The sequence below is a fragment of the Plectropomus leopardus genome, chromosome 4 (genome assembly GCF_026936395.1).
Source record: "Plectropomus leopardus strain MGB_pleo_1.0 chromosome 4, ASM2693639v1, whole genome shotgun sequence".
Classification (NCBI taxonomy): domain Eukaryota; kingdom Metazoa; phylum Chordata; class Actinopteri; order Perciformes; family Serranidae; genus Plectropomus; species Plectropomus leopardus.
This window is the reverse complement of record NC_142179.1, coordinates 37,349,441-37,371,426: the sequence shown is the minus strand read 5'-3', so window position 1 is coordinate 37,371,426 and position 21,986 is coordinate 37,349,441. Positions and strand designations below refer to the sequence as shown.

The window sequence follows — 21,986 nt, the reverse complement described above, 5'->3', positions numbered from 1 at the left end:
AGCCAGCATGCTTTTCTGGCTATTTGACCCACAATCCTCTGCGCAGGAGATGATAGGTCACATACATCACGGTGTGTCGTGCAAATATAAACAAAGCTGAGAGAGCACAAACATTTGACAGCTCACTGACAGATGACAGTTGGTTTGACGGAATAACAATGACAGATGACAGCACATTCAAGTGTCAAGTATAAATCTAATAATGTTTTGCGACTGTGTACTATTAATATCTTAATATACTAGCGCTGCACGAAGCTAAATGGATAAATGAGTGAAAAAATGTCAACCAATATTTGAACCAATGTTACGTCAGAATGGCTTAGTATGTCCCAATTGTATGTGCATCAGTGCATGCAACAGTATGTATTTTGAAAAGGCAGCTGCAGTACGTACTAAAAGTAAAAAGAAAAAGTATGCAATTCTGAACGCAGATCAGCTTTTACCGAGATGAGCCAAAAGCTAGCAAGCTAATGCTTATGCTGTCAATTATCGTTTGACTAGTAACACGAGGAGCCAAGTAAGTTAAATATATAGTACTATCAGAAACTTTCATTTGTCGTCAGGAGAAGTTTTTTTCAGTAAGAAATAGTCCAAAGAGAGTAGAGCCCCCTGGTGGTCACGCTGTGATACAGCATGAAAAAAAATTGTTTTCAATTAGCTTGAAGCCAGTCTCGGGGCTAGCTGGCCATCTTCCAATGATGATAAACAGTTATATGCAGATAACTGTTACCAGCCTGGAGCTAAACAATACTTTATCTGCTATCCAAATAAAAAAAACTCTTTAGCATTTCTCACAACTAAACTGACATATTTTAGCAATAACAAAAGTGAAGTCATTGCCAGAGGTTAAAGCAGTGCAGACGTCATTCATCATTCCCACCTGGTGGGAAACAGAGAAACCGTTGCAGCTCATTATTTTCAGTGCTGTTGTTACAGTCTGAAGGAAGAACAAGGTCTCTGTTTTATCAGCTGATGGCTAACTGTTTGCCCGCCATGTTAGGCGAAACAGAACTGTCTGTGACTGTGAAACGCATAAAGAGAAGATTGCCACTCCATTCTGTTGTTCTTTTAGCCCTCATCTATTACCACTACTTTTAAGTAGGCTATGTGCATGATGCAGAGGTAAATCCATTTCAAAGGCAGTTAGGCTTTAAAGTGATTAACCCTTTGAAACCTGAGCAAATTTGTTTGATTTCTTTCAAAAACATGGAAAGAAGGCAGCAAGCACCTCAACAAGATGCACAAAATCTGTCTCAGTGTGTAGAGGGAAAGGTCAGGTGACCCAGAGTGTTTGTGACCCAAACTCACTGACAACAAGCTTGAGGAAGCTATATATCTTATAGAGTGAACTGCTGGATACCAGTAAGATAAGTACTCTTCTTTATAATAACATTTACTTTTTCTTTTTTTCTTTTTTTTTCTTTTTTTAAGATAAGGTAGTTTATGGTGATGTTTTTTACAATAAATGTGTTAATATCTGGTTATATCCCTTTTAAACTCTATTTCATTATTATTTGTTTTGTTTTGTTTGTTGAGTAAAATATTTTGCACTATTTTTTTTCCTTGCACAGACTCAGGTCCACAAATATTAAAAAACTGATCAGGCCAACCTCCCACCCTGATGTTTTTTGATGCACAACAATGCCTTGGAGCAATACATGTAAAATTGCATTTGGTTCCCAACCTTTTTTTCTTAAGGGACCCCTTTTCTAGCACTGACTAAACTGAAACCCCCTGACTAAGTGACATATTTTATGTTGTATATATGTATATTATTGCATAATAGTACAGAACAACTGATAAACTGCCAAATTAACCCAAATAGTGAATGCAATAGCTGCAGGAAATTTGTGTAAAGTTAGTTATTTGGATTAATTTTGAGCAGAATATTTCTTGTGAGTATTGCATCAGACAGTTTGGGGTTTTTTGTTGTTGTTTTCGGAACATTTTATACAGTTCTCTGTCTGGAATATGTATTTTTATTATATTTGTGTATAATAATACAAGCCTAATAGGTGTATTTTTTGATAAATTAAATGTTCTCTTCTCCCTGAATCTTGGTTGTTGCTCTGTTGTTGTTTGTTTTGTTTAACTGTATATGTTTCAAAAACAGGACAAGGCTGTTTAGCAGAGAGTGAAGGCTCTGTGAATAGCTTGTGGTCAGATCTTCGCTGTGCCCTCACCTGTGATATAATTTTAATTTTAGATTTTTAACAAATATAAACTGACACCTAGGTTGGCAACCCAAAGTTTAATGCAATGAGGTTTCATAGGTTTTTGGAACAGTGCAAACTCTGAGAGTATTCTGTCCTCAGCTGAGCCAAGCTGCCACCTACATGGGATCAACCATTGCAGGGCCTCACCTCTGACGCCACCCTCAGGTCAAACAAAGCAATGTTTTTTCTCAATATTTTCATCCTTGCAATATTTTTTGTGTGGAGTGATCATTACATCCTTAAAGCATAGCCATAGACTTTTAGTTTGATTGTGGAGGAAGCATCTTTTTTGTTCGTCTTACACACCCAACATAATGCTTAATTCCTTCATTAAATACTTCTATTTCACAAATCTGTGAATTACATAAGGGTGATTCTTCAATTCGGGGCACTTTTGACTTTTGGAATTTTGAAAAAATAATTTTCTTTAATCTCTGTTTTTTCTATTTCAAAAGGTTTATCAATTGGTATAGAACAATGATCTTAGCATAGCTTTGATTGTACTAAATGATAATTTTGATATTATGATGCTTTTTTCAAAGTTGTCACAGCAAAATGTCATTACCATCACAACAACAAAACACTGATTTTAATAAAAAATGATTTGACAAACAAAGTTTTCACAATCATTCCAGTAAGTACAAAACATGCTCTTTAACAATCATGTTCTAAATATTTGTAAGTACATTTAAAATACATTTTAACGACATGTTCTCTCTAACTTTTTAATATATTGCCTTGTCTCAACAATGAAATATTGCGTACTAATCAGAATATTTGAATTGCAATGTATATTTTTTCAGAAAATGCAAATTAAGACTTTTAAACATTACCACAATGATTGAGGTAAAACCCAAGTTAACAAAAATGCAACATTTTCTATCAAAAAATGTACTGTGACGGTAATGACAACATGTTTTGGTAATGACAACATGTTTTGGTAATGACATAAAAATGAACACTGGTGGTTTTTTGTTGTTTTTTTCAACAAACGAAAGATAAAAAGCAACACCTTTAAAACAACACCTTTTGAACACTTAACCTTCCATTAAAATTAATCATTTGGTAAACTACCACAGCATTGCTTATGTAATAATATCTTATTATTGGTGGTTGTGGAGGTGTTTGGAGGTGTGTTTCCAGCTATATAACTTCGTATCTTCTCTCTGTTCTTATCACTAGCCCTTTTGTTTCTTTGATTAACTTTCCACTGTCGTCTCCTGCATCTTTGTTCCCGCTTTGATAATTGTGAGATGGCTTTCAATTTTCCTGTCTCTTTTCTTTTTTTGTATCTCTCTTTTTCTCTTTCAAGATATTTCTGATATTTCTCAGGATCTTCCTTGATTTTGTCTCTGTATTTTTTTGACCGTTGAGCTGGTTTAGCTGGGGCCATGTTGACATCTTCAAACAAAAATAATGTAAATTACAGTTGGTCACTGTTCAATTATGTATCATAGTAAAGTAGGAAATAGTAAATTAAGATAATATATTCTAGTTATAAGGTAATAAACAGATAAATTGTCATTACCATCACTGATTGTCATTACCATCACAGTCACTTGTGTGATGGTAATGACAATTTTCACTTTTTGCAGAAAATGTTGGTTAAGTTTTAGACTTGCTAGGCTAACTGGTTAGCTAGCATACAATGTACACTGAATATATGTAAATAAAGTGAAATTTTCTATTAATGAATTAAAATACTCAAATAGTAACTTGTTTGGTAATGACGCCTAATAAACATACTCTCAAATCAGGATTTATAAAACATCAAATTACTCACATATGTGGGCATCAAAAAATCAGGCTTCTGCCTCATGTCTGGGAATGTCCATCTGGAGCATCTAATTTGCATGCAACAATGTATGTAACTATTTGAAAAAACTTTATTGCTCTCAAAAATGTTGAGTGTGATGGTAATGACAGATGTATGAGGGACAGCGATATCTAACTGTAAATAAATTGCAAATTGAACAAATATAAACTATATGAATTTGAAAAATGGCTTTTTAAGTTGTTATGAGGAAATGAAAAGTAAAGTTTTAATGAATTTAGCACTTTTTATTGCTTTATTATAGAGGGATGTCAACAAGTCTGGGTTGGGGACAAGCCCAAAACAGTAAAATTCTTTCACATTTGAATTTTCAACACACTGAAAAAATATTAAAATATCATCATTGAGACACAGTTATTTTTTTCATAGCTACTACAACCTAACTTTAACAAATACAATGATTGTTTTTTCTAAAAAACATTTTTTTCTTGAAAATCTACCCTGGGGACAGAAAAACTCCCTTAATTGAAGAATCACCCATAAACATGGCAGAATAACCCTTTAAATGCATTAAAACCATATGTAGGTATATTAAAATTCAGTGTCTTGATGTGCTGTTACCGTTACAGATTTGTGTTGATATGAAGTATGTTTTTGTGTCTGTGTCTTTTAGATCTTTCTGAGCAGCTGAGGGCCTCAGTGTGCTTCTACTCTCCTTTCTGAAGTGTTCACAGCCGCTCCAGTATGTTCATCTTCTTACCTGATCTCTAATGGTTTCTCACAGCTTCTGGGGATCTGGTGATGCTTTCAAACTTCACAGTGAGCAGATGACTCAGTGTAGCTGCTTGTTTGGTGTCACAGCTGTTTCAGCAGCATTATACCCACTAATACTTTTCATGACAAAAGCTTCAGAAGCCTCACATGAACTCACTGATGTAAAAATCAGTCTCATAATACACAACGTGACTTGTTATTTCTGAGTGTTTTATTGAATGCATCAGTAAACCACTGAAGTTTACCAGTGAGTGGGACAGTGGGTGTTCAGTGGACAGCTGGGATGGCGGCTGAGTGTGGTTTGGTTCACGTCCACTCTCAGGAGCTCCTGGACACAAGAGTCCTGAAACAACCAACACATCTGCTAGGGCTCTTTGTGTTATGTAAGAAGGACATTTAACACAATGGGCCTCATGCAAGAAACTATATATGAGCAACTTTTTTCTTATTTTTGGTCGTATCCAGGATTTATTCTTGTTTTGTTAGTACCCACTGATTTTTAGGATTCACCACTGTTTTTTTTTTGTTTGTTTGTTTGTTTGTTTTATTGCACTTCTCTTAGGTAAGAGAGAATTTTACCAGTGATCCAGAGCAATTGTACCAAGATAAGAGAAAAACATCTCACTTTCACAGTCCACAAATTATAGGCCAACATGAGACAAAATGAGTTTTATATTTGAAGAGCATTCTAAAAATATTATAATATTAATACTAATATTATTTAATCAAATTTAGATGGGGGTTTAGAGGAATTATAATAACTGGAATATTACATTTCAGGGGTAAAGGAATACTACTGTACCAATTACTGTAATATCAGTTACTGTGCGTCCCTCTGCTGACCACAGCTGAACTGTAATTTAGTACATTTACTCAAAACTGTACTTAAGTACAAATCTGAGGTTACTTTTACATTACTTAATTATCTCAATTTCATGCTATTTTCCAATTCTACCCCACTACACACAAACAAAAAAAGTGCAGCTGAAACAGTCAGTTGATTAATTAATCATCATTCCAGATCTCATATAACTCTATGTATGAGGAGTTGCTGCTTTTTTCATTTAATTAATTTTAATTTATAAAGTTTATTCAAACCTTTTGCCTTTTTCTGAAACAGACTACAACAGTAAAAAAAAAAGGATAAAGGATAAAATATGGAAAATAATAAAAAGGATAACAAAAAGAAAGAAAGATAAAAAGGATAAAAAGTAAAAGATAAAAGATACTGCCCTTAGCACTGTTAAAACCTCTGTAACCCTGTAAAAATGTGTTTTTAAAAGAGTTTTAAAAGTGGATAGTGAGCTTGCCAATCTGATCTCCTCAGGTAGGTTGTTCCAGAGGGTGGGTGCTCTGACAGAAAAAGCCCGGTCACCTTTGGTTCTCAGCCTCAACTACGGGATGACCAGCAGAGCCTTGGCTGAGGACCTCGGGTTACAATGGGCACATAGGGGGTGAGGAGATCAGATAAGTACTCAGGTGCAAGTCCACAGCATGCTTTATAAGTTAACAGTAAAATCTTAAATTCAATTCTGAAATGTATAGGTAGCCAATGAAGTGAAGCTAAAATAGAAGTAATGCGATCTCTCTTTTTAGTGTGTGTGATAAGTCGCGCTGCTGCGTTCTGGACTAACTGTAACTTTTGTAAACTGTGTTTATTCAAAACAGTGTATAGGGAGTTACAGTAGTCCAAACAAGAGGAAATAAAAGCATGAACAACTGTTTTGAAATTCTTGCTCAATAAAACCGACTTAATTTTTGACAGTCTCCTAAGCTGCATAAAACATGACTGAACAACTAAGTTGACATGCTGGTTCAGGCTCAGGTTTCCATCAAAGACAACACCAAGATTCCTGCACTTTGTAGTTATATTTTTCAAAAAAGAACCTAGGGGTGTCGTAACCGTTGATGAGCCTGGTCCGATAATCATTACTTCAGTTTTACTGAGGTTTAGTTGAAGGAAATTTTGAGCCATCCAGTTTTCAATGTCTCTTATACAGTTATTCAGTAGGTTATCACTATTAAAATTGTTGGGATTAAAGGACAAGTTTTCAGGAGTGGTTGAACTATTGCTTTTTTGAAAACAGCTGGAACAGTACGAGTTAACAGTGCAGTGTTCATTAAGGTGAGGATAATTGGATGGGCTCATATATTTCTTTAAGAAATCTCACCGGCATTATGTCCAGAGCACAGGAGGAGGGCTTCATACTGTGAATTATCTTCGTGAGAGAGCTGATAGATAACGATGATAAAAGACTCTAAAAAGGCAGTAGTTTTAAAATAAACATTTGTTTCAGGGGTATGAGTGGGGATTTGCATCCTGATGCTTGAAACTCTGTTTACAAAGAAATTTAAAAATTCCTCACACTTCTTGGGAGACGAGTCCGTAAAAACACTTGTAGGAGCTTCTGTGACACAACTGATTACACTGAAAAGAGTCCTTGAGTTGTTTCGGTTTTTCTCAGTCTGATAGCAAAAATACTTGGCATTTTTTACCTCTAAATTAACAGTTTTCATACTGGGAGTTTGGAGGCTTTCCACCTGCGCTCTGTTTTGCAACAGTCCCTCTTTATGGCAGGGACACTGTTGGAAATCCAAGGCCTGGTACATATCGCCTGCTTTTTCTTTTTCAATGGTGCTATATGGTCTAAAATTTCTGTATAGTTCTTATTAAAATCATTTAAGAGCACATCAACATCTTTATATGCTTCTGCATTAATTGAGGAGTAAGCAAAAGCATCTATAAATTTGGAAGCAGAGGTAGAATTAAAAATACGAACGCATACATAATTTGGGTTATTTTGTTTCTGATTGCTTTGGACACAGGAATTAAACATGTTGCATTTATGATCAGATAGAGAAAAATTATTGCACAGGACATTTTTCATTATGAAACCATGTGTGAGGACCAGGTCAAGAATGTGGCATTTGCTGTGGGTGGGACCAGTGACCACTCTGCTTAAATTAAATGATTCAACAATATTTAAAAACTCATTAGCTAAACGATTATTGGGACAGCACACATGTGGATGTTAAAATATCCAACAAGTAGAACTTGGTTGTAATTTGGCATAATAATAGAAAGAAGCTCTGAAAACTGATCAAGGAAACCGGACACAGATTAGGTGGTCGGTATAATAAAATACAGTTTTTTTTACAGAGTTTTAAGTTCCCCTTTAATATTAAAACATAACATCTCAAATGAGGGAAAATTGTCTAGAGAGACTTGTGAACAGCTGTATCTGCCGTTATAAATTACAGCAAGTCCTCCACCTCTTCCAGATAATCTGGGCTGGTTGAAAAAAATTAAATTAGGGGGTAAGGACTCGATCAGGGGGACAGTGTCGCCCACATTTAGCCAGGTTCAGTTATCATGAAAAAATCTTAATTTCTTTATCAATAACAAAATCCTGGCAACAGAAAGATTTATTACAGTCTTATGAGATGGATTTAAAGTAATAAGATTCCCTGTATTTCTATACATTGAAGAATTGCTAGACATTCAGTTAAAACCATATAAATTGCCAACAGCAAGGGGTCTGTTACAACAGATATGCAAAAGGCAGGTGCATGTACAAGTTCAGTTGGCTGGGGGGTTTTGGGTGGAGATGAGGGGCTGTGAGTTTTAGCAACTGATTCTTTACATGTAGAATGGGATTGATGGAGGAAAGATGAAGTGGTTGGATTCTTGTTTGATACAGAACTGGATGCGCACGGCCCCTGAGAGCGTCAATTAAAGGCGGACCTGTCCGAGTAGGAGTACGGGTGACGCCCGTTGTCTCTACCAAAGTGTGAGGAACGGGAGGAGATAGAGTAAAACAAGTTTGCCGCAAACATTCGTGAACCTGGTCTACTTGGATGAAGTCTGTCTCGTTCAAAAAATGCAGCGCGCTCCAAAAACAGGTTAAAATTGTCAATAAACCTGTGAGGCTGCATTGTGACTGTAGCCAGGTATGAAGCTGCAGCAGTCTGGTAAAACAACCACAGCCGCAGCGGACAGTAGGGAGGGGGCCAGAGATAAAAATCTCATTCTCAATGAGTTTAAGGTAATTAAATAGACAAATAAAATCCTGTTTTATAAGCGCAGACTGCTGCATTGAAGTATCGTTAGTGCCCATGTGAATCACTACTTTCTTGGCGGAGGGATATTGAGACAGCAGAGTGGGAAGCTCGGCGAGAATGTCATTTACATTGGCATCCGGAAGGCAGTGTGTGGAGGTCCGTTTGGACCTGATGTCCCTGATGATAGAATCCCCGGCTATTAAAACAGCAGGCGGCGGCAGAGCTGGTCCAGTGAAGGAGAGCCCGCCATGAGCCATCACCCGTGAATGAGGGCTGCCTCCGGGAGCAGGTACGGGTCGGCAGAGCAGGGGCAAACTTTGCCGCCTACGGTCAGCAGCTCAGACAGGACCTCTGTCAGCAGTAGCTGAGGGGGTGGATCAAGGGTCAGGCTAAAGACTTCGCCACCGGGCACGGGGTGGACTGTACACAGCCAAGTTGCAGGTAGGCATGGCGTTGAGAGCACTGAGTGGCGAAGGGAGGTGACCGCTTGGGCCCGGCCGAGGGCGGCAATGACAGAGGAGACAAAGCCTCTGAAGATAGTGTAGGTAGCTCCTACAGGGGCTTCAGCGTGCCATCTCATGGGTACAGATGAGCTTCAAGCCCGCAAAGTCCAGATCCCTCATCCTGAAGAAAGGGAAAGTAGCTGAAAGGTTTCGCTTCACCCTGAGAGGCACCCAGATCTCTACAGTGTCTGAAAAAAGTCTAGTCCAGCAGACAAGGAGTGAATTGTCACCCTGGCTCTCTGCGATCGACAAGATGGGGCTACCGGGTAGATTCAAGGCTTGGATGTACCAGCATGGAGTCCTGCCAAGGACACTTTCGCCCATTCTTGTTATGAGGTACCGATGACCATGGTGGAGCAACAAGAGAGAATCATCAGCAGGTTCCTTCGCAAATGGTTGGGGCTTCCGAGGTCTTTGAGCAGTATTGCCCTGTATGGGAGATCCACCAAACTGCAACTTCCCCTGAGTGGCCTGACTGAGGCGTTCAAAGTCACCCGAGCCATGAGGACGTGATGATCACGACTCCTCAGACAGGAAAGTCGCTTCGGCTGGCATTCTCGTCAGGGCCGTAAGGAAGTGGATGGCACAGGAAGCGGTGAACAGAGCAGAGGCAAAATTGCGTCACAGCATCCTAGTAGGTTCCATGGTGGTGAGACGGGCAGGGCTGGGCAGCTACCCTAGGCCTAGTTACGATGAAGCCTGTGGGAAAGAGAAGCGTTGACTGATCCAGGATGAGAAAAGAGCTGAGGAATAGGAGGACTGATGCTGCAGGATTGTAGGCATGCACAAACAAGGCGCCTGGACCAGGTGGGAACAGACAGAATCCCGCGGTGTTGGGCACTAATGTAGAGGAGGTGAGACTGCCAATCCAAACTCTCTAGGGTCTGCATGTGAGGAAGTCCAGTATCCAGTTGCAGAGCATTGTACTGAAGCCCAGAGGGTTCAGTTTTCCAATCAGCTTCATGGGAGAGATTGTGTTAAATGCTGAGCTAAAGTCAACAAACAGCATCCTGATGTAGCTGTTGATGTAGCTGAATGAAGAGCAGTAGATATGCCATCCTTTGTGGATATGTTGGTTTTGAAAGCATACCGGCGAGGGTCTAGGTTGGCAGGGATGTTGTCTCTCATGTGCTGGAGAACCAATTTCTCAAAGTACTTCATCAGGATGGGGGTAAAAGCCACAGGGTGGTAGTCATTAGGGCTAGACACAGCAGACCTTTTGAGGTACAGGAATGATGATGGCTGTCTTGAGGCAGGATGGAACAGTCTCTTGTGAGAGTGAGATGTTAAAAATTAAAAAAGGTGATCAGCACAAATTTTTAGTACACGTCCAGGAGGCCCGCGGACTTGTTTATATTCACTCTCAGCAGGAGTTTCTCACATCTGCTGTGGTCACTGAAAGTGGCCAGTCCACTGAAGGCGAAGTAGATTTCACAGCTAAGTCCTTATTGCGGAGGTCAAAGTGAGCGTAAAATGTGTTCAGCTAGTCCGGCAGCGTGGCCTCACATATGATGGGGGCGCTCCTGCTTTTGTAGCCTGTGACATTTTGAATCGCCAGCCACATATCTTTAGTGCTGTTGCTGTTGAGGTCTCTCTCTAGTCTCTGCTGATGTCTCCTCTTAGCCTCCTTGATGACAGCTCTCAGTAATGCTCTGGCAATGATGTATGCCTCCTTGTCCCCTGACTAAAAGGCAGCTGTTTTTGGTCTGAGAAGAGCCTCCACCCCCCATTTATCCAGGCTTTCTGGTAGGGGAATGATCTCACCGTCTTTGTGATCACCACTTCAGCAACACATTTGCTGATATATGATGTCACTGAAGATGCATATTCTTCACGATCGATCTTGTTATCTTGAGTGGCATCACTTTTAAACATTTGCCAATCTGTGCACTCGATGATATAATATAATAAAACAGGCATTGTATACTGTATACAGGTAATTTACACAGTAGTAAAAATCAGTCTTTCTATCATATTATTTTCTAGCCTAGGTCACTTTTTTATGAATCAGAAACTAACATTTATTTACTTTTTTCATCCACAGTTAAGAGCAGCAGCCCTTAAGGGAACATAAATAATGGTGAGTAAGACAGACACAAAATATTTGAATTACAAGTGCTATTATGTGAACAAAAAAGTTTTGTGTACAATATCTAGCCAGTTTACACATTAGTATACATTACTCTCTGTATTTAAGTCGTCATATATTCCAGTCTAGGTCACTTTTTTTCTAAGTCAGAGGCTCATACTTTTTTTTTATCTGTGGTGAATGGCAGCAGCTCAGGTGGTGGACTAGGATTGGACTCTAGGTAGATTAAAAAATTAAAGGTTAGCGAGAATGCTTTTTGAATTTTTATAAACATATTATATTTAGAAATATATTACATTTTATATATAGTTTCTATACCTTTTTTGGCCATATTAAGGCATTTTTGGTTTCTGGTGACAGATTTTCAGGAAGTTTAATGTTCAGATTGCTTGATGTGAGGCAGACTTTAAACAAACAGTTTTGGGGGAGCTTTGTAGGCAACATGGTCCCTACATGGCTCCCCCTGGTCCCATGGCTCATGTTCAATGTTCTGTTTTGTTTTGTTGTTGTTTGTTGTTTTTAGCAGACTTTAAAGTACTTTTGGTGAGCTTGGGTAATTTCTTGAGGTTTGCTGATATAGGACGTTCAGTGATTTTAGGTTCCACAGACTTTGAAACATGGATGGATGTCACTTTTCTCATGCTGTGCTCAGCCACCTTTCACATGTATTTAAACCTTTGAGCCCTAAGCAAATTGGCTTGATTACGTTCAAAATATTGGGAAAAAGGCGATGAACAACCTAATTTGCTAGAAATTGTTAATTTGGAAAATTATTATTTTAAAATTAAATCTATTAAACTAAAATATATTCATATAACAATATTGTATATTTTAAATTATTTTACAGAATTATTGTAATATTGAAGCACTTTACCTAACCCTAACCCTATGTCATGTGACCAATGGACTCAAAATCAGTGTGGGATGATAGTACTCCACTGGCTGCATGAGATACACCTCTTGTTTTTACATTTTAAATCTCCAAATAATTTTTATAAATTTTTTATATGTAGCATAGGAGCGAATGTCTGTCGAATATCCAACATAAAACTATCTTCACTGCGGTGTTACGCACGATAAAACATGAGCACCTTCACGACATCATGCGCAATCAAAAGCAGGGCTTCTGCTCAATAAATCACACACAGATCTGTTCTTTTCGGCACTCTAATTGTTTATATTTAATTAACATCACTCTCCCAAAAATGAGTAGATCATGCCGCATGGTGGAGACGGTGACACTTTGGACACAGGACGCGGCAGTCAATCAACAATCGCCCTTTTTCAAAAAATAATCGCGGCAACTCTTTTTTAAGAGGATGTCATTGCCTCCAATATAAGCTGTGTAAAACACAGGACGTAGCTAAAACATTTGAGCGCACAGAGCTGCATGCTCAATTACACACGACAAAACGTGGGCACCTTCGTGAAATCTAAGACAGGGCTTTTCCAAAAACAATCAAACCAAAATATTTGCTTCTCAGCTCAGTAATTATTGATATTTTTTAACGTCTTTCTAATTCATTTAAGCATTGCACACCATGCGGCGTAGTGGAGACGTGGCATTTTGGACGCAGGGCGGGCACAGTTATTACAGCATAACAAATAACTCATCTCTTCCCTTCATAAGAAAATATCACATGTACTAGCAAAGCATATTTCAGTGTTGTTACAATACTAACAGGTCAGGTAGGAGCTCTGAGTTATAACTTATTTAGGTCAAACAACCGTCAAACACTTTAATTCATTCATCTCTTTCATTCACAGTGAGAACAATATATCCATCTGTTTGTGCACTTTGAGGATTTTCTGATAATTAGTTCAGTAATCTGACACATTGTAGCTCAAAAGGAGCAGACAACAAACATCTCCGGATAGATTTTAAGCAGCGGCCTCATCTCTCCACACAGAGAAACGGGCCCGGTTTGGTTACATCTGCACGCTCTGATGTCCTGACCTCTGCTCCTAATCGTTCCATTCTCTCCATGGCGCACAAAATAAATCATTTTTAAAGCATTATTCGAAAAATGGCCCAGGTGCCATTTTGTTTCCAGAAATTTCGAGGACGATTTTGAAAAACTCACCATTCTCAAGCAAAAGTGGCAGTGTTTCAGAATCCACATTCCACACTTTTCCCGCCAAATTCAGTACATTTTAAGCACAAAAAAAAAACAAAACGTGGAGTATCACCAAAAGCTGTGTTTTGCTAACAGGCCAATTAGCATTTATTAATTGACCATCTTCAAATTCATCAATTTACCATGATTAAATGCAAATTTTTGTGGACATCCTCTTTTAAGTTGGTTATATGAGCAATGTAAGTTAATAAATCTAAATGAATTCTTAATGAATCTAAAGTTGACATGATATTAAAAGATGTCTTATTAGCAAGGGAGGTGATCAGGCGCCTGAAATGGGCCAGCAGCGCTGGAGTTTTCAGCACAGATATTTAACAATTTTTCTGTAGAAGTTGTTTGAACTTTCCAGCAGACAGGTTCACAGGTCAACTTACTGGTTTATGTATTGTTATGTTTATTTATATCTTCTGTGTAGAATGTCAGTTTTTTAGTGATCTCATGTATGTTTGTGTTCTTTTTTGTCTGACTTATTTTGTACATATTATTTGTTTAAAAAATAAAATTGTGTTAATGTAACATTCTGTTTACATTAACCCTTTGAAACCCGAGCAGACTGGCTTGATCTTTAAAAAACATGGAAAGAAGGTAATCAGCAACTTAAAAAGAAATCACCCCCCAAAAATAGCAAGAAATTAGAAAGAAGTTACAAAAAAATTACTTGAGAATAAGCACCAAAAAAGGACATGATTTTTAAAAGCGCTTAAAAATAAAATAAATCTAAAGCTACAAAATCTTGGATTTTTGGGACATTTGATGCTGAGTTGCTGATTGCCCATCTTTTTCAAAGAGAAAAATCTAAGCAACTTGCTGAACGTTAAAAGGTTTTAGGTACTTGTGAAAGGTGTCTGAATGCAGCACAAGAAAAGTGATGTCCATCCGGGTTAAATATAGTTTTCTGCTCATGTTCTTTGGCTGTCCTTCATTTGTGTTCAGTCCTGTACAAACCAACACAAAACCGAAAAGTGGCCCAAAACTGTAGGATTGGAGTTTCATAGCAATAACTGGCCAGCTGATGGCGCCAAAAGCCCTTTCAATTTCTAATGCGTTTGCATAACTGAGCTCTCTGCCTGATAGGATATATTCCTTTAAACTTCCACATAGTGATACTTCAGTGTGAGACATTATGTGCAGTGAACAACATCACTGTTGTGCTGCTTTCAGACACCTTTTATAAGTATTTAAACCTTTGAACACTGAGCGAATTAGTGCAGTTTCTTTCATAAAACATGGGGAAAAAAGCCAGTGAGCTACTTTGTGTTCCAGTGTGTGTTCCACAAATTAATAGATTCAGTAAAATTTCTTAAAAAGCTAGGTAAAATGTAAAAGGGAAAAAATCTAATTATCATAAATATTAATTTAAAATTATGTTACAAAATTATTATATTTTAGGCACCTTTTCAAGGTCATTGTCTTGCTTGTTTGATTTTTAAATTTTTCATTTTCAAGTATTTTTCTTGTACTTTTTCTTCATTTCTTGCAAATTTTTGGGTCATTTCTTCTTTCGTTGCTCATTGCCTTATTCCCATGTGTTTGAAAGAAATAAACCAGTGTGCCCAGGTTTCAAAAGTATAAAATGGTTGGTTAAATTAGTAGTAATTGAATACTAATAAATTGCAATTTATTTAAAACAAAACATCTTATTATGCATAGTTGTATACTACTACTACTATTATTATTATTATTATTTTTGTTGTTTTGTTTACAGATAGATAGATAGATAGATAGATAGATAAACTCTGCACTTCACTTCAATACATACAGAGTAAAATACAATGAAAACAACATTAAAACCCCACCCTCCTGTGCAAATACACACTACCACTAACAGCATGTTTGTACGTGTGTGTAAACCCCTCCCATCAGCGGAGGTCAGCGGATGACAGATGATGCGCTCTGTGCGCCAGGCTGAAAACGGAGCGCACTCTGCAACACGCACACTTACATCCATACACACTGTAAGATCCTCACTGTGTGGACAGGAAATGGAGTTAAAGTAGGCGCACTTCATCACCTTATGGACTAAACGCAGTGACTGTCGCTTCGGTTTTTGTGAACTTTACGCGCAGACACCCAGGAAAGAAAATGTGGAGATACACTAACTTGTTCGCCTGTCTGCTGGTTCTGTGTAAGGATGCGTCTTCACAGAGCAAGGTAAGGAAACACGGCAGAAGTGTTTTAGAAATCTCATTTCCCATGCATGATATATATCATATATATTACAAGGGCTGTTCCCAGTCAGTAATGGTTAATGTTCAATCACTGCCGGTCCTGTCATTGTAATATCTCTCTTGTGTTCTGCGTCGTGGTGCCTCTGCCTCAGACAAATAAGCTACTTGACCAACATTTCCCCCCAAGTCAAACCTGTCAATTTTCTGTCTAAGGCCAGCAGATGGTTCAGCCTTCATTTTTTCTGATAACCCTGCCAATGAGAGCTTTTGTGTGACATGAGTAACAATGGGTTTATGTAATGACACCTCGCACTCAGTGGGCTAACAGTAATATCTGGCTGCCCTTGTTTGTACAGCTGCTGGACTCCAGTAACCCCCTCACTCTCCCCCACACACACACACACACACACACACACACAGCCTGAAGATGACAGACATGTTGAGTACACATTATAAGACCTGAGGCTTTGTCTCATACATGTAAGACCATGTATGGTGTGTGACTGTCAACAGTTGTCTGCTCGGGTACAATCAGAGGCCAAATCAGCAAGAATTTAGGTCAGTGCAGAGTCAACCGCCCATGCCCATAGTTGTTGTTATGAAATGCTGGTAGTATTATAGTAGCAGCATTAATTGCAAACATGACAGACACAGCATGTGTTAGTATAGCCGTAAGAGTCATTGTGGTCACCTGGTACATTTCTAAGATGTTAGAAAAAGTGGAACTAATTACTGTATTAGTTTGACTAAAACGGGACTGTTAAAAATACACATAAACATCCTAGTCACCCCACCGACCTCCCTTGGTGGTTAAGGATAGGGACTGTTTGTTTTTTATGAGGGGGGAAGGGGTGCCGCAAAACAGGTCAGGCACTTCAAATTTAAAAAACAAAAGTAAACTCTGAAGAGGGACTTGTGTTTTTAATTTTGGCTTAGTTGAGGGACATACAATTTGAAAAGGTAGTATTTTATATTTATCTAAAATAAAAAAGTCACACCTTAGCCTCCCCCCTCCTCTGATAAATAAAGTACAGTCCCACAGCACTGGCACACAAGCTATATGATGTCCTGCTGTGGACGGAGCCACAGCAAAACATATTTTAGCCACCTAAAAGAAAATCAGTATCAGTTTAATTGTACACTATATTTCAATAGTGTTTCCTCTTTACCAACAAAACAGCTGATGGAGGCAGCGGTAGAGCAGCAGCTCCACTGTTCAGTGGAGTAAAATGTTTTTCTCAGTGGAGTCTGGTGTTTTTGATATAACGGCTTCAAATCCCCATCTGTAAAGGCTGTCTTACAGCAAGTTAAAGCAGTGAAAATATTTCAAATATTATGTACACTTAAATTAATATTGATTTTTTTTTTTAGGTGGTTTAAAGTTTATCAATGAAGGCAGAATTTGCTCAGCACTGTTTGGTTATATGTACATGACGTGGAGGTTTTCTACCCCAAAGTTATTGTAAATAAAAAGTTATGATTGTGATTGTGATATCTCCACCTGCAGTGGAGGAGTCGGACTTACTTCATCAATAAATGGATTTTCCATCTCTGCTTGTACTGTATACTGGGACAAAGGACAGTAGTCAGATTAAATGGTCTGATCGAACTATAACTATAGCTCCATTTAACTGTGCATGAAAAGGTACTGACTGTAAGAATAAAATATTTGTTTGAACTTAAAATTTATACTCTGGGCTGCCTAAGGCAAAAATACCTCAACTTGTTTTCTCAGATTTGGTTAAATTTCAAGGTAACCCGGACACAAACTTTGTAAAGTTCAAACAAATACTTTATTTTGACAGTGTATTGTCGTGTCTGGTTTGGTTTCGACCCCTTACTTTAAATAAAGGCAACTGTCAAAGCTACAGCTCACAATATTTTAGAAACAGTGTTTCTCCAACTTTGTGGCAACAGTTTGTGTTTGTCTCTCCTCCTACAAAGTGCTAGGATTTGGCATTCTTCCAAAGCAAGTTTCCCTCAACATGATAGGTGTTTTGTCAGTCTGGAAAAGGATTTATCACTAAAGGAAGGGGCATCCTGGTCTGCAAATTGGCTTGATTTCTTTTGAAAACACAGACAAATGGCAATGAGCAACTTGTCAAGAAATGTTCCACAAATTGCATGAAATTAGTAAAAGATGAAAAGAAAAATGACTTGAAAAGAGAGGGATAAAATGATTAGAAAATTCTGAAAAAAAGGGGGAAAATGTAAAGAGAAAGACATTCTAATTATATATCCAAAATGATGTAAGAGAAATACATTTATAGGCTATATTATTTTAGCACTTTTTAACAGGTCCTTTCCTTGTTTGTTTTGGTTTTTCACTTTTCTTTGTTGCTTATTTCCAGGAAATATTCTTGTTATTTTTACAAATGTTTTGCTAAATTTTTAGGTTATTTCATGCAAAGTTGCTCATCACTTTCTTCTTGTGTTCTTGAAAGGAATCAGGCCAATTCACTCACTACTTATGGGGTTAAATAATGACGTCACATTGGAATCAGTTGAGGTGAAGAGTTTTGCAAAGGCAACTGACGGTTGTAGAATAAATCCACTATTTCTTAGCTTTACGTCCCCACACATCATGTCTGTCCTCATAACACTGTTCCTCATCATGCAGCAGTGTCACAGCTCCAGTGTTGGGACCACTGGAGACGCCCAGTCATTGTCTCTGTCGCCAAGCTGGTGGCAACGCCATTAATGAGAGACAAAGCCTTCTCAGAGTGGAGCATAGAGGGCATGGAGGGCACCAGAGGGTGGCGTGGGAATCCGCGCGTGCACCTGCTTGGTGTTGTGGGTGTAAACAAACCAAAGGACAATTGGCGCGAGGTCGGCTGAGGGCTGGAGAGACGGAAAGAGTAGACTGGGTTGTTCAGTGTGGCTCAGTGAAACAGCAGATACAGTAAGAAAGAACTACAGATTCACCTACAGGTGCTGTCAGGTGCCTTGTAGCTGATCGCCACAGTGTTCCCGAAACGACATTTTGTCATGCCATGTTATGCCAACATGACTTCATTTAACTGCTGATGTCACATGGTGCTGATGAAGAGTCAACATTATGAGTCTACAGAGAGTCCAGTCTCTCTGTTTGTGGTTAAAACAAAGCTGCAAAGCTGGTGACCCTGGAACAACCTGTGAAAGGTCAAAATTCACCATACGACACAGGTGCACGGCCTGCATGTGACCATGCTTTATACAGTGCTGGAATGTAACTAAGTACATTTACTGAAGCATTGTACCTACAAATTTGAGGTGCTTGTACTTTAATCGAGTTTTTTTCTTTTCATTCAAGAGTTTTCTTTTACTTTGTTACATTTCAAAAAGAAATATTGTACTTTTTACTTCACTACATTTATCTTAAAGCTTTGGTTACTATTTACTTTACATATTTTATTTTTTGCATAAAAATATGATGTTTTGTTATAAATGAAATTAACAGTTTATCCATATACAGCTGAAACAATTAGTTGATTAATCAATTTATGATAGAATATTCGTTGATTTTTAAAAAAACATTTTTTTAAGATAAACATTTAAGTCATTTTCAATAAAAAAAAAATCTTTAGTTTTTTGGGGTGTTTTTTCAGTTCCATTTATTTATTGATTTTTTTTTCTGCAATGTGCGCTTATTCTTTGAATACTTAAAGGTCATTCTCCTGATTATAATCCCTTACTTTTACTTAAGTAATACTGTCAATGCAGGACTTGAACTTGTAACAGAGTATTGTAACACAGTACTAGTACTTTTACTTTTTAGTAGGAAGAAAATAGCAAATAGATAAATATATTCATCACCTTTAAAACAAAAACAAAAAGGTACAAAACAACCAAAACAAACAATAATGAACAGACTACATAAATCAACAAAAACAGAGAAAAAAGGATTGATAATATGCAAAATATGTGTAAAATCAGGTCTGATGCTGCTTGGCCTTGGTGAAAAATGCTGAACATGGATGTTACAGTGTTGTTCTTTGCCATAGATGGCAAGGATGACTTTGACCTCCTCCTACATGATTTTGAGTGTTTATAGGTTTATAAAATGTCTATAAATATTACACTAACTAATTAAAAGCTCGGCCATGAAATCAAAACCATATAGAGGGCAAAAACACAGGGGGTTTGTATTATAATAACTCAAACAAGCTGCAACATGCTTATCAGTGTAATCAAAGGGTCCACAGCAAATTACAGTTAGTAGTAAAAGAGAAGTGGAAGGACACCAAAAATCACATCACAAGCTTTCAACACAGCCTTGTTATTATAGACTCATTTACCCTCCACATGTTCTCAAATAGTGCATTTGAAAGCATCGCCAACCTTTCTGTTTGTCACGCTTCTCTGCCTTCACAGATTTCAGCCTGTTTTCTCCCTCTGTGCAGATCACTTCATCCTAGAGAGCAAGATTTATGATCACCAGCATGGTTCACATTTAGTTTGTCTCTTGTCTGGAGCATTCTGGATGTCCTCATTTTTGTACGGTCTGAGTTTCATGGGATCTGTCAGGCTTAACATTTTACAGCCCTGGGCCCTTGTGTCCTGTTATTCTGTGTACAAACATGGCTGAGAAAACTTTGTGCACATCCAGCGAACAGCTACAAACTCGTGCAAAACAAATGTGCTCTTGAAAAGCAATATAAGCAATGTAGGAGACTTTCAGCTCTCTTGGCGGGACATATTTCTGTCAAGGATGAGTTGGAAATAAAAAACAGCAGAGCCATATTGTAATTTTCACATCACCTTGAGCCTCATGCATGAAATGATATACAGATTTTCTTTTATTTTTGCTTGTATCCACAATTTGTTTTTGTTTTTTTTGCTAGTACCTACTGATGATTGGGATTCACCATTGTTTTTTCTAATTTCTGTCCTTCTCTTAGGTAACAGAACATTTTATGAGTGGTCGAAAGCACTCTGACCAAGATATGAGACATACATCTTATTTTCACTGGCCAGCAGAAAGGAAAAAATGTTTGAAATTTGAGAAACATTTAAAAATGCGTGAATATCATTCACATTATATGAATGTAAGGCTAAATTATTTAATGTAATGCAGTGGGCGTTACATTAACACACACTGGACTTGACTTTCTCTGCTTATGCTGCACACTGTAGGTTCATCTAGACAGAACATATCTGCACTTTAACCTCTGCACTGTACAATTCCTACATTGCACTTTTTGTACATACATTTTGTGTTCTTTATATTTTATTTTTCATTTTATAAACTATATTGCTTCCATGTTCTATTATATACCTTATTCTATTTCAAGTTACTTTTGTTATTCCTCCTCTATGTTATTGTTTTGCACCAATTCCTTGTATGCATAAATGTACTTGGCAATAAAACCCGATTCCGATTCGGATTTATTAGATTTAGATAATGTTTCAGATTAACTGTTATGACTAGATTACTAATTTCAGGGCCAAAGAAACACTACTATACTTCGTCCGCTAATCCCAATTACTGAACTTTCTGTTACTGTGAGTCTTTCCATTGACCAGTGGTCGAATGTAACTAAGTACATTTACTGAAGTACATTATTTATGAACTATTTTTAGACAAAATGGGCACAGGCTGTGGGTGAATGAGACAAAGGGCTTTGTCAGTCTCTACTTAATGGCAGTTCTCAGTGCCCATGTGCAGTTTCACATTGTTTGGGAAACCCAATGAGGAGAAAAATGGACAGACAGCTGGACGGAGTTTTCTTCATTTTATAGAAGGAAGTCGATCTAGAGTGATGCGACAGTTGCACTGAATTCCGAAACGGGTCTCATGGCCGTTCAGACTGAGGTCGCATTTCAAAAAGTCTGATCTGTATCTGATTTAGAGCCACATATAAAAGTGGCCCAAATCAAGCTATCATCAAACAATCACATCTGGGTGTGAAGGAAAAAATTCTGATTTGGGCCACTTGGGCCTGCAGTGTGAGTGTAAGTCACCACACCTGGTCACAAAATAGTGCAGCACATAATCCCCAGAAAAACGTCAGTGTCTTGTTTTACACTTTAAAGCTCTGTTGTTGTTTTATGCTTTTACTGTTTTCTCTCATTTCCATTATTTTTGCTAAGTTGCTGGGTTCAGATTCATATTTACGATACAAACACAAGAGTGCTGTCAATCTTCTTATTGAAGTGGTTGTGTTTGTTTCAGAGACTGTGTTGTTAGCCATCAGGCTTAAAAACTATTGTTTGTGGATGTAGATCAGATAGTAACTGTAGCTGCTGTAAAACCAAATTCATTTTTTGGCATGCTTTCATT

At 37.8% G+C, this 21,986-nt stretch overlaps 1 protein-coding gene across 1 annotated transcript in view; it reads left to right on the top strand.

The window, feature by feature from the left end:
• The first annotated feature begins 15,448 nt into the window (after positions 1-15,448).
• olfml2a (olfactomedin-like 2A) overlaps positions 15,449-21,986 on the top strand; it is a 32,152-nt gene continuing 25,614 nt past the window's right edge. Inside the window, exon 1 of the mRNA XM_042488328.2 lies at positions 15,449-15,707. Coding sequence (XP_042344262.1) covers positions 15,639-15,707 — 69 coding nt within the window. The 5' untranslated portion in view covers positions 15,449-15,638. The remainder of the gene's footprint in view (positions 15,708-21,986) is intronic.